The sequence below is a fragment of the Leucoraja erinacea genome, chromosome 2, assembly GCF_028641065.1.
Source record: "Leucoraja erinacea ecotype New England chromosome 2, Leri_hhj_1, whole genome shotgun sequence".
NCBI classification, from domain to species: domain Eukaryota; kingdom Metazoa; phylum Chordata; class Chondrichthyes; order Rajiformes; family Rajidae; genus Leucoraja; species Leucoraja erinaceus.
Genome location: NC_073378.1, coordinates 22,460,510 through 22,479,964, shown reverse-complemented (window position 1 = coordinate 22,479,964; position 19,455 = coordinate 22,460,510). Strand labels below are relative to the sequence as shown.

At 44.2% G+C, this 19,455-nt stretch overlaps 1 protein-coding gene across 1 annotated transcript in view; it reads left to right on the top strand.

The window, feature by feature from the left end:
- Nucleotides 1–19,455, top strand: part of malrd1 (MAM and LDL receptor class A domain containing 1) — a 312,060-nt gene that overhangs the window by 178,821 nt on the left and 113,784 nt on the right. The window contains exon 22 of the mRNA XM_055652737.1: nt 12,338–12,518. Coding sequence (XP_055508712.1) covers nt 12,338–12,518 — 181 coding nt within the window. The remainder of the gene's footprint in view (nt 1–12,337; nt 12,519–19,455) is intronic.

Below are 19,455 nucleotides of genomic sequence, written 5' to 3'. Positions count from 1 at the left end.
CAACATGACATTTTTTCAAACTCTCCTAAACTCTTCTAAACTCGCCAATTAGGTCGCCCAAGTGGGGCAGCCCCTTAACAAAGACCTCCTACGACCTCGTGTTGATCATGCTGCGAGTATGAGTCGAGGGCAAACTCACCAGAACTCATGGATTAGGTCGCCCAAGTGGGACAGCCCCTCCTCAACAATTCCTTCGAGACCACATCCGCAATTCCTTCTTACACAATACCATGATTAACTCTGGTTCTTAGGCTAATTCACCTTGCATCTTGCTCTTCATCCTCTTGAGGCTTAAGAAATATCTGCTTCCAATGCCTGATATGTATATTGTAGTGTTTTTCTTGTTTACATGTAATGCCTAGGTTATAGTTTGTATCTGGGGATAAAGTTTGGGGGTCAGTGATAGAGTGAAAGCTATATACAATAACTCTGCGAAAAAAAAACCTTTATTGGCCAAGGTGTATTCAATACAATACAATACAATACCATTTATTTGTCATTTGAACCTCACATGAAGTTCAAACGAAATTTGGTTTCTGCAGTCATACAAGAAAAGAACCAAGACACACACCAACACAATTTACACAAACATCCATCACAGTGAATCTCCTCCTCACTGTGATGGAAGGCAAAGTCTTGTCTCTCCCCTGCTCTCCATTCTTCTCCCGATGTCAAAGTCAAAGTCAAAGCCCCCGGTGGGCGCTAGCTTGTCCCGCGGCCATTTAAAGCCGTGCCGGGCAATGTAAGGCCCTGCTCCGGGTCTTGATGTTGGAGCCCCCGGCGGGCGCTAGCAAGTCCCGCGGCTGTTTAAGCTTTCAACCCCGCAATTCGGGCGGGAGGAGTTACCGTTGCTGGTGCTCCATAAAGCGGTCTCCCACCGGGGACCCGCGAGCTCCCGGTGTCACCATCCACCGGGGTCGGGCCGCACCCGCGCGCCACCACAGCTCTCCACGCTCCGAAGCCAGCCAGCTCCACGATGGTAGGTCCGCAGCTCCGCCGGCTCCCTGACTTGAGCCCCCAGGAAGAGATTTAAAAGTTTATTCCCACCCACCCCCCCGCCCCCCACACATACACATTTAAAAACCCATTACAAACTATACCCTCAACGGGACAAAAAAATAAAAACAAACGGACTGCAGAGGCCACTGCGATGTCGCTTGTGCCGCCCATCCAAAATTCACTTTAGTGAACAATACCACAGTGGACATGTGAGAAAACCACCACTTGTCATGCAGTACAAAGCATTAACCACAGAGAACTGAATTGTTGCTCAAGGTTACAGGTTAAAATTGAAATAATGAATAAATATTATCAATATTTAAAGAGTTGCAGTTGCAGAATATTACATTCTTGCATCTTGCAATCGCCTGGGATGAACCAGCTAACCCTTGAAACTAGGCTGTGGATGGAGGCATGAGACTAATCTGTGCATGTTCACCGTGTTGCTGGCAAGCCAATTAATTGGTGCTGCCTTCTCTTTAAAAATAATTGCTCAGTGCAGTTTAGAGCTCCCCAACTGCCTTTTCTGATACACATCTGCAGGGCTTCTACATAGAGAGTGGCAGCACTATTTAAAGGCAAACTACATCTTTTAAAGGAGAGGTACTTTATCATGTCAGAAACTATAGAACTCATTTGTTTTAATCAATCTGGACTGAGATCACTTGAGTGTTTGCTGAATCAATGGGAGCTTGAGCATCAATGTTATCAGACAATGCACCAGATGTCTTGATGGAAAGATATTCTGCATCTACAGTAGGCAGGATCCACTCTAGATTTTAGCCCAACGTGCTTTGGCATCAAGCAGCTGTGCAGATCAGCACCAGGGACTTTGCATCAAGGAAATGGATGCAATGCTGGATGGAATTTAGCAATCCAATATGAATGTTGAGTTAATCAAATTATATTTTCTATCACCTATGCAAAGGGATTCATCTATTACTCGAAAGATACACACAAAACGCTGCAGCAACTCATTGGGCTAGGCAGCATCTCCAAGACCACATATTACAATCGCTCCACACTTTTAAATCTCTATTCCTACAGCAATATTTCTTATCCATATGAATGAATGAATGAATGAATGAATGAATGAATGAATGAATGAATGAATGAATGAATGATGAATGAATGAATGATGAATGAATGAATGAATGAAAACTGAACTTTATTGTCATTCAGATATACACCTAGACACAGTGCACCTTGAACGAAATTTCGTTGCATTTGACTCTCCAAAATCAGTTAAAAGTTAAAAGTTCCAGGTGCGTCCATAAAAATGCGTCATGCGCATGGTTCTGTAAAATAAATATATATTAAAAGTTTTTATGCTGTAAATGGCTCGATTGTAACCATGCATTGTTTTTCTGCTGACTGGTTAGCACGCAACAAAACTTTTCACTGTACCTCGGTACACATGACAATAAACTAAACTGAACTGACCCGCTGAGTTGCTCCAGTTTTTTTTTCTTAATTTATTTAATCTCCATCACCTACCTATCAACAAATGCATCAACAGTAATTCGTATTTAGTTCAGCTGATCTGATGGCTTATCTTCAACATTGATTGATTGAATTGATTGAGGGATACATTCAAGAAGAGCTGCAGGGAAAATGCTGGGAATAATAGGCCAGTGTGATTAACATCTGTAGATGGAAAGTTACTAGAGAGTTTTCTGAATGGCAGGATAAACAGGCATTTAGATGGACAAGGGCTGATTAGGAATAGTCAGCATGGGTTTGTATGTGGGAGGCCGTTTCTCACAAATCTAATTGAGTTTTTTTTTAAGACATGACCAAAATGTTTGATGAGGGCAGAGCTGTAGATGTGTATATATGGACTTCAGCAAAGCATTCAACAAGGTTCCGCATGGTAGGTTCGGTGCTGTGCACATTACTGTTTGTCATCTATATCAATGATTTGGATGAGAACATACACGACATGATTAGCAAGTTTGCAGATGATACAAGAGTGGGTGGTTTTGCAGATAGTGAAGATGGGTGTGAAAAATTGCAGCAGGATCTTGATTGATTGGCCAGGTGGGCTGAGGAATAGTTGATGGAATTTAAAACAGAGAAATGCGAGGTGTACCATTTTGGGAAGTCTAACCAGGGCAGGACCTACACAGTGAATGGTAGGGCTCTAGGTAGTGTTGTGGAGCAGAGGGATCTAGGAGTGCAGGTGTATGGTTCCTTGAAGGTCAAGTCACAGGTAGATCGAGTGGTCACAAAGGTTTTGGCACATTGGCTTTCATCAGTCAGAGTATTAAGTATAGACGTTGGTGAGGCCACATTAAAAGTATTGTGTTCAGTTCTGGACACCATGTTATACGAAAGGTGTTGTCAAGCTGGAAAAGGTACAGAGAAGATTTACAAGGATGTTGCAGGGCTATAGGGTCTGAGCAAAAGGGAGAGGTTGAGTGGACTAGGACTCTATTCCTTGGAGCACAGGAGGATAAGGGGTAATCATATTGAGGTGTGTAAAATCATGAGAGGAATACATCGGGTAGATGCACAGAATCTCTTGCCCAGAGAAGGTGAATCTGGAGGACGTAGGTTTAAGGTGAAGGGGAAAAGATTTAATAGAAAACTGTGCAGTAACTTTTTCACACAAATGTGTGGTGAGTGTATGTAACAAGCTGTCAAATTCTCTGTGACGTTGACTAGGCTCCCAACATATGAACTGCAGTCTTTGTGGACGGGTAGGAGCACGGGAGAGGCACAGGGGTGTATAAAATCTTGAAGGGAAATAGATATGGCGAATACAGTCTTTTTTTCCAGGGTAACGCAATCAAGAACTGGAGCACATAAGTTTAAGGTGAGAGGGGGAAGATTTAATAGTGGGCTGAGGGGCAACTTTTTTACACAGAGGGTAATGGGTTTATGGAACAAGCGACAGGTACATTGACAACATTTATAAGATATTTGGACAAGTACATAGCTAGGTAAGATTTGGGGATAAAGGCAAAATGGGGTAAAATGGGACTAGCTTCGATAGGTCATCTTGGTCGACTTAGATAAGTTGGGCCGAAGAGCCTGTTTCCATGCAGAATGATTATGGCATAATCTACTTGTTCTGCTTGTTTTCACTGGTTTTGTTAAGATCTATGTGTGCATCCTTTCTCTAAGATTGCTACGCTACCTGGTACATGATTCATCAGAAGCATTGCACTTTGACCGACTGAAGAAAGGAGAAGCAAGGAGGTCCTTCTGCAGTTGTACAGGGCCCTTGTGAGACCACATCTGGAGTATTGTGTGCAGTTTTGGTCTCCAAATTTGAGGAAGGACATTCTTTCTATTGAGGGAGTGCAACGTAGGTTCACAAGGTTAATTCCCGGGATGGCGGGACTGTCATATGCTGAGAGAATGGAGCGGCTGAGCTTGTATACTCTGGAATTTGGAAGGATGAGAGGGTATCTCATTGAAACATATAAGATTATTAAGGATTTGGACACGCTAGAGGCAAGAAACATGTCCCCGATGTTGGGGGAGTCCACAACCAGGGACCACAGTTTAAGAATAAGAGGTAAGCCATTTGGAACAGAGATGAGAAACCACTTTTTCGTACAGAGTTGTGAGTCTGTGGAATTCTTTGCCTCAGAGGGCAGTGGAGGCTGGTTCTCTGGATACTTTCAAGAGAGAGCTAGATAGGGCTCTTGAACATAGCGCAGTCAGGGGATATGGCGAGAAGGCAGGAACGGTACTGATTGTGGATAATCAACCATGATCACATTGAATGGCGGTGCTGGCTTGAAGGGCCGAATGGCCTATTCCTGCACCTATTGTCTGTTGTCTGTTGTCTATTGTCTTTTGTCTATTTCTTTGGAGACCATGATTCTAACTTCCGACTATAATTGCTTTTCCCCAAATGTATTCCTTTTGCAAGACATTAAAGAAACCTCGTTATAATCCGAAACCGGGTGATCTGTGTCCCATGATACAGAGTCTGCTAATGAGCAGTGCACAATATGCCACGTAAATGAAAGGATGTGCATGTATGCAACTAACAACCAACAAAAGCATGAAGATCATGCAGATTACGATGTTAATCAGTGCCCTCTGCACTGTTGATGCCAACACTAGAAAATTCAGGCTCCACAGACCAACATTATACAGTTGAATACGCATTTTAGGCAGCTATCTTTTTAAGAAGGTAGTAAAACTTTGCAGTTTTGTAATTAAGAAGATCTTTAAGCCTAACATTACTTATGCATTGATTTGTTTTGAGAACAAAAGCTTTACAATTGCTGTGACAACAATGATTAATTTATTTGTAAGACAATTATGCATTCGTTTGCATGGATTTTTTGCTAAATGGTGAACAGCCCAAACTGAAGTTATCTGTTTACTGAGCTTCGTTGATATGGCGCAAAGAGAAATTGCTGCAAGTCAGACAACTGCAGGGTGTTTGGACAGGACAGCCCATGCCAAAGTTTTTTCCAATTGGAGCAGGCATCAAATTAACATGCCCGGCCCACAGAATTGCTTTGACTATCATTTAAGGCACACCTCCCAGTTTATCATTTGTCTTTGAGAGTGAATGTTTGTAAATGCATCAATGTTTACATACATTCACAAATATTTAAAACATTATTGTTAATTTTTCAACTTTAAAAGAAAACAGTTACACGTGCTTCAATTATATGGGGCAAAGATTAAAGGAGACTAGACCAAGTGCAGAGCCGTTTGGTCTGCTCCCCCAACGCACCCGTTCCCTACCCGTAGCCCCCACGGGAGGTGTGGTCCTCCAACTCAAGCCATTCCCGAACTTAAGATTCCAGCACTCCCAGAGCAATAGGCTTTAAAAAAAATTCCAATTGCACTTCCCCTGTGTGTTGCAATAGCAATTCACCCTCCCCTCCTGTGAGGTGAAAAGTTCAGAGTGTTCCTGTGTCGTCACTGCTAGCTGAGCCATTGTGATGTCATCAATTGAAGCTGGTCGTTTTAAATTCAAAGTCTTTTGATTTTTTTAAACTCTAATCAGTAATGTCAAGACATAAAGCACAAAATGTTCAGTGAAAGTGATCTCTGCCTAGAGGGAAAAAATAAGAATCAGAATATGTAAAGTGAAACTGATCACTGCTAGCCGAACCATTGGGACATCATCAGTGAAAGCTGGTTGTTTTAAATTCAAAGTCTTTTGATGTTTAAAAACTTCTTACTTACTTTTAATTAGTAATGTCGAGAAATAAAGTATAAAATGGTCAGATAATGTGATCTCGGCCTAGAGGGGAAATATGTGAATCAGAATATGTAAAAATGTTATCGTTACCGCGTACTGTTTTTGCAAAGAAGTAAAGACAACCACATATACACAGACATGCACACACACACATATGCACATGTACAAAATCAGACTTTTAATATGATGTGCGGGGCAAAACCTTTGCACAGAGAGTGGTGGGTGCCTGGAATGCTCTGCCAGGATTGGTGGTGGAGGCAGATACGATAGTGGCATTCAAGAGGCTTTCAGATAGGCACATGGACATGTAGAGAATGGAGGGATATGGATCATGTGAAGGCAGAGGAGATTAGTTCAACTTGGTATCATGTGTGCACGGACGTCGTAGACCAAAGGGCTTGTTCCTGTGCTGTACTGTTCTATGTTCGAAGTAAATCAACTCAATTGGGTTAATGAAGTCTTTGGAAGTTTGCACTCCCCGACTGGTCTCCTTAAAGAGCATCTAGGCAAAGGTCAGTGCTGCAGGCAATGGCAATAGCCGAGCAGAGATTCAGAACTTCCTCTTTCGTACAGAACTCCCACCTTCTTAAGCAGAATTAAGCCATTAATTCTGCTTAAGAAGCAGATGTGGCCCTTGCGGCTAAGGGGATCAGGGGGTATGGAGAGAAGGCAGGTACGGGATACTGAGTTGGATGATCAGCCATGATCATATTGAATGGCGGTGCAGGCTCGAAGGGCCGAATGGCCTACTCCTGCACCTAATTTCTATGTTTCTATGTTTCTATGTTAAAGGAATAAAAATGATAAACTAAAATAATGAGCTGAATAGTTCATTAAAATAAAGGATTATCGAGACTAACAATTTTAATTTCTTAAATTAAGTATGCATAATCATGCAGCAAGAAAAATGAGCGTCTATTAGTTCAACAGCTTTATCAAAGTATTTTGCAGTGGCATATTCTCTCGTCGGTTTTATCAGAATGGAAATAGTTTCCCAATCGCATAGGATTACCACTCTGCTTCTAGCGATGTTACTTTATTAAAATGGCAGCAACTACATGGAATAGTAGTTTTTTCTATTGAACTGTTTAACTTGGGATAGATTGTCTTGCAGACTATTTTCAAATGGCATCAATTTCTAGGCTGTTGAGTGGTATTGACAAGAAACTATTAATTCACCACCAAGGTAACCAAGTCTCATCCCAATGACAGCCAGAATATTATAGTACAAATCTAAACTAGCAGATAATATGTAATGTGTACTGCATTGAATTTTGACAATGGCTGGGAAAATATAGCATACCTGTGCTGAGTGATTAGTTGCATACAATGTTTTACTTTTACAATGATACCATGATACAATGTATTTGTTGTCATTTGAACTTCATTGAGGTTCAAATGAAATTTGGTTTCTGCAGTCATACAAACAAGTAGAAAAACCAAGACACAACACAATTTACACAAACATCCATTACAGCAAATCTCCTCCTCGCTGTGATGGAAGGCAAAGTCTTATCTCTCCCCTGCACTCCCCACTCTCCTCCCGTTGTCAGAGTCAAAGCCCCCTCGGGCGATGGTAAATGAGTCCCACGGCTATTAAAGCCCCGCCGGGCGATGTAAGGCCCTGCCCCAGATCATCCTCAACCCCGCAAGTCGGGCGGGAGAAGTTGCCATTGCGGAAGCCCCGAAAAGCGGTCTCCCACCAGGGACCCACGGGCTCCCGGTGTCACCGTCCACCAGACCTGCGGCTGGAGCCTCCGAATCTCCTGGGTCGGGCCGCAGCAGTTCGCCACCAACAGCTCCTCCCGCTCCGAACTCGGCCAGCTCCGCGATGGTGGGTAAGTCCGCAGGTTCCGCGACTGGAGCCCCAGGTCGTTCCGGTTGGAGGCCGCCATGAGAACATCCTGGAGACTGGTGTGGGTGCGGACAGCTTTCTGATTGTTCGGGCAGACAGGAACTGCAGAGAGAGAGCGACAAGCGGTCAGTGCAACCTCTGGCCACATCATGGTGAAGAGCGTGTGTGTTGTCCGGACATTGGACTGATGGCTGTGGGTCTCCGCTTATGCTGTGTGCCGAGGGATTCTCACGCCACCATGGTGGCTGTTTATGTTTAATTTTAATGTAATTTCGTATTTTGTTGCTTTTTTTTGGTATGACTGTATGGTAATATCAAATTTCACTGTACCTCAGGGTACACATGACAATAAAGGGCTATTGAACTGTTGAACAATTGAAGCCGGGTTCTTGTGCATTTCTTTACAAATATTGACTCTTTTTCCTCCAGTTACCTGCAGTTCTCTTCCCATTGTTTTTTTATTGTTAATCATGTACGGGTTCAGTTCTGCATGCATCACTAACCATTGAAATGAACTTAGACAGTCAGCAATGGCAAATCATTGCAACTATGCTTCGTTTCACTTCATGGGTCTCAATTAATCATTGGCAACCAGGATCTGTGAATAGTGAACAGTTATGGCCACCCTGGAATAGTCTATTCCCACTGTCACATCACCTTTAGTATGATTTTCACCGGATCATTATAGTGCAGAAGGAGGAGATTTGCCCATCAGAGTAAATCAGCCAATTCCATACCCCAAATCTATTATTGTCAAATATTTATGCAAATTCCTTTTGAAAACCACAGTTCAGAGCTCATTACTGATCTGACGGCGGCACAGCCTGCGGAATCCACGGCAGTGAACTTTGCTCCCCCATTCTTCAGATCCCAATTAATTGCTGCAAAAAGTGATATGGTAATGGCATTTAAGAGACTTTGGGATTGGCACAGAGATATGCAGGGAATGGAGGGATTTGAATTATGTGCAGGCAGATAAAGGTTAGTCTTGACATCCTGTTTGGTATAGACATTGTGTTCCTGTACTGTACTGTTCAATATTCTAAAATCTTTCCTCTCTAGTCACGATTAGATCCTCTGTCATTGACTTGGAATGTGTGGTTAAATCACCTTCTCCCATTGTCCTACTGATCAGTTAGTTCATCATTGAATGTAAATCAAACACACTGCACCCGTGGGAAGAGAAGCAGAGTTAATGTTTCATATCAAAGACTGCTGTAGGACTTTTGACCTGAAATGTCCTCCTCCCACAGATGCAGCCTGAACTGTTGACTATTTCCAATGTTTTCTTTTCTTTTAGGTTTTTTTTGGGGGGGGGGGGGGGGGGGGGGGGGGGGGCGCGGTTCCACATCCTATGCTACCCAGGTCAATAATACAAAGAACTTTGTCATTTTATTGCAAATTTCATTTGCTTGATTTCTTATCTTGTGAGCACATGAAACATTAAAGTTCTGATATTATGTACATTATGTCTTACGTAAAAGCACTTGTCAACATACCCGTCACCCTTTCTAGATCCGTTTTGGGTATAGAGAACATGTTCACAAACAATGGCGATGACTGATGATGTATTATGGAAATGATTCAAAAAAGATACTTTATAAATTGAGACATTTACCTTTCTATATGACATCTGATACAAGTTTAAATAATAATTGATGAAAATCACTGAAAAAAAAAGGACTCATGAGCTTCAGGTCAAAAGTGATTTGTCTGCCTTGCTTTCCACAGATGCTGTCTGACCTGTTTGGTGCTTTCAGTATTTTCTGTCTACATTTCAGCATACAACGTAAATAAATCTCTCATTTCATTTCTTTATGCACACATCAGAAGTGGGTGTTGCTGTCAAGACCAGCATTTGTCAGCCATCCCTGTTAGCTTTTGAGAAGTTGGCAGTGAGATGCTTTTTTGAATCAGTGTACACAATGTAATAAAGATATTGTTGATAGGCAGAGAGTTTCCAGATTTCTATCTTTGACATTTAACGAACAATGGTACATTTCCAAGTTGAGATGCCATATGTAATTAATATTCTGGTCAATTATGTCAATTGTATCTACATAATTTACAATCAATTCATATTAGTTTTATTTAGGATCTGTTCCAGACCCCTTTGTATCCATTTATTTGGGCTAAGTGGTATGGAATGTATCTCTTCCTAAATTAAAGCTTGCAAGTGACTAATAACCTGGCTCAATAACCCTCTACGCACCTGGCTATCTAAGTTTAATAAGCAATATTTTGCCAGAGTGTTGATGGCAGGGTTTTATGAATGGCTATGTTGCTGTGTACAACTTGGAACTGCCTTCATATCAGCAGCAGTCACTTTGACTGCATCTCTGGCTTTCATTACTTTTGCTGATGTTGAGATGAAGGGTGTAATGAGGTCAGGGGCCAGATAGTTCTGAACACTGAATGACAGGCTATTACGGAAACAGGTGCTGCCTGAGAGCAGAGTCACTGATCCCTTCCACCTCTTTACAGTTGATTGGGAACAGACTGTGATCACAAACATTGACCCGGAGATTTGTCTTGCTTCAGGTGGCTAGGCACACCTGCGCTATCTTCCACTTTGTCAAATGTATGTTCTGTGGCTTGACAATGTGTGGCTCATTCAGCAAATGCAGCCACGATGCTATCAGAGCAGGCCCTTTGCATCATCCACTGCTTTCAGCTGTTTCTTGATATCAATCAAGATTGATTGAAGACTGGCCTCTGTGATTGTGGAACTTAAAAACTTCCAAGATGGCATTCAACCCAGGCGACTATTTGCATGCCGGCCACAGAAGCAGATCTACAAATCATATTACAAACGCTCCACACTCTTAAATCTCAAGTCCTACAGCAACATTTCTTACTTTAACTATTACTTTGCTGGCTTCACCTTGCACTAAACGTTATTCCCTTCTCATGTATCTATACAATGTAAATGGCTTGATTGTCATCATGTATTGTATTTCTACTGACTGGTTAGCACGCAACCAAATGTTTTTCACTGTACCTCATTACACATGACAATAAACTAAACTGAAATTGAAACTGAAAGTAGGCCAAAATGGATCAACTACTTTGCGTTGCTGGTTAAAGTAATAATCTAATCTAATCTAATCTAATCTAATCTAATCTAAAGATTGCAATTTTTTTACACTTTTATTTCCATCTTGGGAATCAATAATAAGCTCAGAAATGAAGGAATATCTGACAAAGAGCTGCATCATCATTAATTAATTGAGCAGTTCCTTGCTTATTTTGTTAAACTTCAAAAGTAAATCTTTTTAATAAATGGACTGCTATTTATTACTAAGAAATAGTATGTGGTGCCTTTCAGCTTCTTGTTCCGTGTAACTTTGATGGATGATCAGACAGATTTGTCTGCTGATTTACATTATTGTCCACAAGACATAGGAGCAGAATGAGGCCATTCAGCCCATCAAGTCTGCTCCACCATTCAATCATGGCTGATCTATTTTTTCCTCTCAACCCTGTTCTCTTGCCTTCTCCCCATAACCTTTGATGCCTATACTAATCAAGAACTTGTCAATCTCTGCTTTAAAAATACCCATTGATTTGGCTTCCACCACCATCTGTGGCAATTAATTCCACAGATTCACCAGCCTCTAGCTAAAGAAATTCCTTCTCATCTCCATTCTAAAGGTACGTCCTTTTACTCTAGGGTGGTGCCCTCTGGTCCCAGACCCTCCCACAACTGGAAACATCCTCTCTGCATTCACTCTATCCAGGCCTTTCATCGTCCAGCTATCAATACATTTTAAGTGCAAACTGGAAAGTAGAAACCTAGCAAATTGACTTTATATTCTGCTCCATTCGTGTAAACTAGTTTGCAGGTTTACAATTACATCTTGTCCCATTAGACCACTACTCAATCTACCCTTGGTAGAATGCAAATAATTGTAATTGATGTGAGCAGCATACCACATTGCCACTATATGGATTACTCAACATATCTAATGTTTAACCAAGCAGTGAAAGTTCACTGAAGGTGGAATATATGCTAAAATATCATTGTGTTCCTTGCCAGAGAAGAGTGATGCATCCTGATCCATATTGCTGTTACTTGTAAAAAATCATCACCTCAGAATCAATTAATGTGATCTTTGCATGAAGGTGTGTTTTAAAAAAAGTCATATGCAGAGTCATTTTTTTTTCATACCGTAGCATATTATGAAATTATACTTCATGCGATTTTTGTGCTGTCCTGTAGTACCTTGGCATGATAACAGGGCTTTTAAAGCTTTGTAAAAAATGCAGTGTTAATATCATGCGTATATATTTTTATGCAGACAAATAAAGATCTCACAGAAGTATGGAATAAAACTGGAAACCAAGGTGATAGATGGAAGAAGGCCGTGATACATCTGAAAAAACTGCGTCACTTTGAAATCATATTTGAAGGAATCCGAACTAAGAATTTTGGAGGTGGAGCAGCTATTGATGACATTGAGTTAAAACATTGTGCCCCAGGTACGTAACTCAACACTTCACTGCCCCTTCTCCCCACCCCCCCCCCCCCCCCCCCCCCCGCAACCCATCGACAACCCACCCCCATCCCTCAAGGACTTTTAGTTTCCACTAGACAAAATGCAGACCCGTTGGGTCTGTTTCCCCAACGGCGTTTGGGGGGGGGGGGGGGGGGCTGCGGCATCACACTCACATTAACCACCCCCAAAACACACAGATGGGGGGGGGGGGGGGGGGGGTGAGAAGAGGGGGAGGGAGGGGAGAGGAGGAGGAGGAAAACCGGACAGATTTGGGGGGGGGGGAAAGTAGAGCGGGGTAGGGGGTGAGAGAGGGGGAGAGGAGGGAGGGGGGAGGGAGGGGAGGGGAGGAGGGGGGGGGGGGAGGGAGGGGGGGGGGGGGAGAGGGGTGAGGGGGGGAGAAAAGGGGGAAGAGTGGGGGAGGGAGAGTGGAGGGGGAGGGGGGAGAGAAGTGGAAGAGTGTGGAAGGAGGAGGAGGGGGGTTAGAGGGAGTGATGGGAACAGGGGGAGTGAAGGGGGCAGGGGGAGAGAGGGAAGGGGGTGGGGTAGAGAGGGACGGGGGGTGGGGGGGGTAGAGAGGGAAGGGGGGGTGGGGAGAGAGGGATGGGTGAGGAGAGGGAAACATAGGAAACATAGAAATTAAGTGCCGGAGTAGGCCATTCGGCCCTTCGAGCCTGCACCGCCATTCCAAATGATCATGGCTGATCATCCAACTCAGTATCCTGTACCTGCGTTCTCTCCATACCCCCTGATCCCTTTAGCCACAAGGGCCACATCTAACTCCCTCTTAAATATAGCCAATGAACTGGCCTCAACTACCTTCTGTGGCAGAGAATTCCAGAGATTCACCACTCTCTGTGTGAAAAATGTTTTTCTCATCTCGGTCATAAAAGATTTACCCCTTATCCTTAAACTGTGACCCCTTGTTCTGGACTTCCCCAACATCTGGAATAATCTTCCTACATCTAGCCTGTCCAACCCCTTAAGAATTTTGTAAGTTTCTATAAGATACCCCCTCAATCTTCTAAATTCTAGCGAGTACAAGCCCAGTCTATCCAGTCTTTCTTCATATGAAAGTCCTGACATCCCAGGAATCAGTCTGGTGAACCTTCTCTGTACTCCCTCTATGGCAAGAATGTCTTTGAGCATTGGGCATTGTGACATCACACGATGGAACAAATCACCAGGAAGAAAAGGCTCCATCCTGCAAACGGACATATGGCGGAATGGAACCATCACGATTGGGGGGGGGGGACTTTGGGGGGGGGGGGGGGGGACATCACACGATGGCGGCAAACTCCATTAACCCCCCAAAGGCACAGGTGGGGGAGGGACTTGAGAAAGAGGGAGGGGGGGGGGGGGGGGAGGAGGGGGAGGGAGGGAGAGAGGGAGGGAGAGAGGGAGAGAGGGGTATGGGGTGAGAGAGGGGGAGAGGGAGAGAGATGAGAAGGAGAGAGATGGAGGGAGAGAGAGAGAGAGATAGGGAGAGGGAGAGGGGGAAATGGAGGGGATTTGGGAGGGAGTGGAGAGGGAGTGGGGAAGGGCAAGGGGGGAGAGAGGGGGGGAGGGGAGAGAGATGAGAGGGAGGGGGGGAAGGGAGTGGGGAAGAGGTACAGAGGGATAGGGGGCAGGGGCGGGGGGAGAGAGGGGAAAGGGTGTGGGGTAGAGAGGGAAGGGGTGGGGTAGAGAGGGGAAGTGTGGGGAGAGAGGGATGGCGTGGGAGGAGGAGGGGAGAAGGGGTGAGCAGAGGGGCAGGGGAGAGATGCGTGGCGGGTAGGGGAGAGAGGAGGAAGAGGGGGAGGGGATGGAAGAGTGGGGGGGGGAAGGGGGTGGGGAGAGAGGAAGGGTTGGGAGAGAGGGGAGAGGGGGGTGGGGGGAGGGAGGGGTGGTTGGGAGAGATGGGGGGCGGTAGGGGAGAGAGGAGGGAGGAGAGGGAGGGAGAGGGGAGAGGGGAGAGGGGGAGGAGAGGGGTGGGGGAGAGGGGGAGGGGAGGGGGGGGGGAGAGGGGAGGGAGGGGGGGGGGAGGGGGAGAAAGGGAGAGGGGTTGGAGGGGGAGGGAGAGGGAGGGGGAGTGGGAGAGGGGGGAGGGGAGAGGGGGGAGGGGGAGGAGGGGTTGAGGGGGAGAGGGGGAGGAGAGGAGGGAGGGGAGGAGGGGGGAGGAGGGGAGAGGGGGGGGAGGGGAGGGGGGGGAGGGGGAGGTGGAGGAGGTGGAGGGGGAGGGGAAGGGGGAGGGGGGGGGAGAGGGAGAGAGAGTGAGAGAGGGGAGGGAGAGGAGGAGGGAGGAGGGAGAGAGGGAAGGGAGGGAGGGGAAGGAGTGGGGAGGGAGGGGGGGGGAGAGGAGTGGGGAGGAGGGGGAGGGGAGGGGGGGAGGGGGGGGGGAGGGAGGGAATGGTGTGGAGGGGAGAAGAAGTGGAAGAGGAGAGAGGGAGGGGAAGTGGGGGGTGGTGGTAGAGAGAGGGAAAGAGGGGTAGGGGGGGGGGGGAGGGAGAGAGGGGGGGGGGGGCGGGGGGCGGGGGTAGAGAGTGAAGGGGGGTGGGGGAGAGAGGGATGGGTGGAAGAAGGAGAGGGGTGAGGAGAGGGAAACATAGAAACATAGAAAATAGGTGCAGGAGTAGGCCATTTGGCCCTTCGAGCCTGCACCGCCATTCAATATGATCATGGCTGATCATCCAACTCAGTATCCTGTACCTGCCTTCTCTCCATACCCCCTGATCCCTTTAGTCACAGGGGCCACATCTAACTCCCTCTTAAATATAGCCAATGAACTGGCCTCAACTACATTCTGTGGCAGGGAATTCCAGAGATTCACCACTCTATGTGTGAAAAATGTTTTTCTCATCTCGGTCCTAAAAGATTTCCCCCGTATCCTTAAACTGTGACCCCTTGTTCTGGACTTCCCCAACATCTTCATCGGGAACAATCTTCCTGCATCTAGCCTGTCCAACCCCTTAAGAATTTTGTAAGTTTCTATAAGATCCCCCCTCAATCTTCTAAAATCTAGCGAGTACAAGCCGAGTCTATCCGGTGTTTCTTCATATGAAAGCTGACATCCCAGGAATCAGTCTGGTGAACCTTCTCTGTACTCCTTCTATGGCAAGAATGTCTTTTGAGCATTGGGCATTGTGACATCACACGATGGAACGTTCACCAGGGGCTGGGGCTGCTTCTATGCGGGAGAAGCCAGTTTATTTTTTAAAATTGGGGGGAGGGGGGGGGTGTGGCGGGAGAAAGATTTGATTAAAAATGTATACATAAACACGACAAAATGTAATCAGGAGTGGATACTTAGAAAGAAAAGTGAAATCTCTACCGAAATGGAAAAGATCTCGGCGATTCTGCGTCTGGTTTCGGCGTAGCAAGGAATCAAAGGAAGAAAGGCAGCCGGCAGACAGACTTTGGATTCTGGCAGCCACACAGTTTTCAAGATAGATAGATAGATAGATAGATAGATAGATAGATAGACAGATAGATAGACAGACAGATAGATAGATAGATAGATAGATAGATAGATAGATAGATAGATAGATAGATAGATAGATAGATAGATAGATAGATAGATAGATAGATAGATAATAAAATATAGATATAGATGAATAGATGAACAATCTGAGCATTTCATGTTTAAATGTTGCTCTCTTTCAAACAGTTCTTTATTATTTTATTCTGTGTTGCAAATGGAAAATGTAACATCATCGAATGTTACATGTGGCACTGATGTTGCTCAAGTAGCTTGAACAATTGACAATTGGTTTCACATTCATACCCTCCCAAACTGAGGTTGCAATGTTTAGGTTAGTGTGGAGATACAGCACGGAAACAGGCCGTTTGCCCCACCGAGTCCGCGCTGACCAACAACCCGCCAAAACCAGCACCATGCCACACACTAGGGACAATTTACAATTTTTACTGAAGCCAAATAAGCCTGAACATCTTTGGTGTAGAATAGAATAGTTTCTTTATTGTCATTGTAACATGGGCCATGTACAACGAAATTTAAAATGTCAGCCAGTCAGTGCAGCATTCAAACATTTCTAAAGCTAACGAAACATCCACGGTAAAATAATAAAGATAAGCAAATAAATAAAAATCACAGACAAAGCACGCATACACACCCAACCCTCCATCCTTCTGTCGATTTCACCGTTACCACAGGTCTGTATCGCCCCCTGCGTATAATTTAGTGCTTTTATACAGACAGTACCCGTATCTGTCAGGATCGAAACCTGGGAGTCTCTGGCTCTGTAAGGCACCAACTCTACCACCCGACATGGAGTCAACCCTCTGGAGCGCTGTGCATGTGGCCACACGCATACAAGTATGTTAGTATGCTCTCAATGGAGCACCGATAAAAGGACAGCAGCAGCCTCTGAGTGATGTTGTTCTTCCTGAGCACCCGCAGGAAGTGCAGTCTCTGCTGGACCTTTTTCAGCAGCGCAGTGGTGTTCACGCTCCACGTCAGGTCCTCCTCAATGTGGATTCCCAGGAAGCGGAAATCCGCCACCCTCTGGGAGGAAACCGGAGCATGTGGCCAACACCCACATGGTCACGGGGAGAATTTATAAATGCCATACAGACAGTACCCGTAGTCAGGATCGAAACCTGGTCTCTGGCTCTGTAAGGCACCAACTCTACCACCATGACATGGAGCAACCCCATGATGTGGCATCTACAAAATTGTGCAAAAGCATCTACTATACTTACCACTTAGAAGAACCAGTGCAGAAGGTACATACAAACAAAGCCATCATCAAATCACACATTATTTTTGCTCAGTAATATAGCGTTCCTTTGGAGCTGCTGATCATTCTCTGGAACCTCCAATGAGCTACGCATTGAGCGCAACTTCACCAGAGTGGTTCAAGAACAATGGTGACAGTAATAATAATAATAATACATTTTATTTGCGGGCGCCTTTCAAAGTCTCAAGGACACCTTACAGAAATTAACAAAAGAGAAAAAACATATAGTCGGAGTAAAATAAATAATAAGGACATTACCAATACACAAATTAAAGACAGAAATCGCTCCAAAGACAAAAAATCAAAAAACACAATGTGAAGAGTAGTAGTCCTCACTCTGCCAGCAATAGCTATATCCCTTGAATAGCCAAATGCGAAAGCCACTGTTAGACCAGATCTCTGCCTATCCATCACCATGCTTATGTGAATGTGACCCATATCCCTCCACATCACACACAAGATCCTTATCCCTTCGTTCCCTGCATATCATATGTCCCTCGCTTTCTAAATTATATGACAGTGAATTATGGTGGGATCCGTGTCTCAACCTCAGAGCAAGTGAAAGGTTTCCATCTGTTTAGCAATCAGACATTTGGAATTTCAACACTAAGACGTACCTTCATGGAATTTTGCTATACTAGAAAAACAACTAACATAGAACAGTATAGCACAAGAAGAGGCCATTCAACCATGATGTCCACACCAAACATGTTGCCAAATTAATCTAATCTCTTCTGCTGGCACGAGATCTACATTGCTGTATTTCCATGTATCTACTGTATATAAAGGCCACTTAAATGCCACTATTGCATCTACTTCCACAGCCCCCCCTAGCAGCGTGTTCCAGGCACCTACACCTACCACGCTCTGTGTAAAAATACTCCCTGTGTCTCTCCTTTAAACTTTTCCCCTCTCACCTTAAAAGTTTTCCAAACTGCTTTGTGAATATGTGACTGGAAGCCAAATGGATACCAAGACAAAATGTGGCATTATGATGATAAAACAAAAGGAATGTGTTTTAATTTAGGAGTGGTAGGTTTAGTCAAGGATATCCAAAATGTGGAGCTTGATTGCTAAAGAAAGCAACTAAAAACAGGATTAGGTGAGAAAGTACTACAAAAGCCTATGGATTTTATTTGTGGCTTTAGTTATTATAGACCTGTTAAACATTTTAAATACAATCTGATGGTGGGTGGAGGGAGATATGGTAGTACTGTTTAACTAATGATGACACAAAGTGCTGGAGTAACTCAGCGGGTCAGACAGCATTCCTGGTGAACATGGATTGATGATGTTTTGGGTTGCGACCCTTCTTCAGCAGTTGGAAGAAGTGTCCCGAACCGAAACGTTCCCTCTCCATGTTCTCCAGAGATGCTGCCCGACCTGCTGGGTTACTTCAGCACTCTGTTTCTTATTTGTTTACAATGCTTCCGATCATATTTCTCATTGAAGTTTAAAAAAACACGAAAAATTATCCAATCAATCAAGAATCTAGATTAGCTTCTGTTAGGACACTGCAACCCAAGCCCATGAGTAGAAATCCCTTTTTTATAGTGAAATAATTGCCAATTAAAGCAGCTTTTGACTGCAGTTTCCCTGCAGGCAGTTTTGAAATACCAATTCATTAGTATGAATGAGAGAAAAATATCTAATCACTGGTAATAAATAGTCTGTTAAAATGCCACATTCTGAAACAGCCAGACTGCCTATATATCTGGTTAAAGGAAGAAGCCCTTCATATCCCCTTTTCAGCATTCAAACATTTGATACAATGGTTCCACAAAATAATGTCTATTCAAATGTATCCAAACATCCAAATCTGTGGAATTTTAACAGCTGATAATCATATTCTAGGCATTGGATGGGTATTGGTGAAAACAGGTAATTCAGATAAGGATCAATTCAAAATACCTCAGTAGCTTTACCATTTTACTGCATATTGTAAATATTTTAGTATAATTATCTACTTAATAATGGCAATTTTTTAAATGAATTATAATGCACAACATATTACATGACTACAATATCATGTTCAATCTACTTTCCTTTCCAAATGTCTTTTAAATGTTGTTATGGTACATGCCTCAAATAATGAGATTGTACAAGGCATGAATATTAAGTTTGCAGAGGACGATAAAATGTATTGTAGACTATGAAATTGGCGCGTATGCATTTGACGGCACT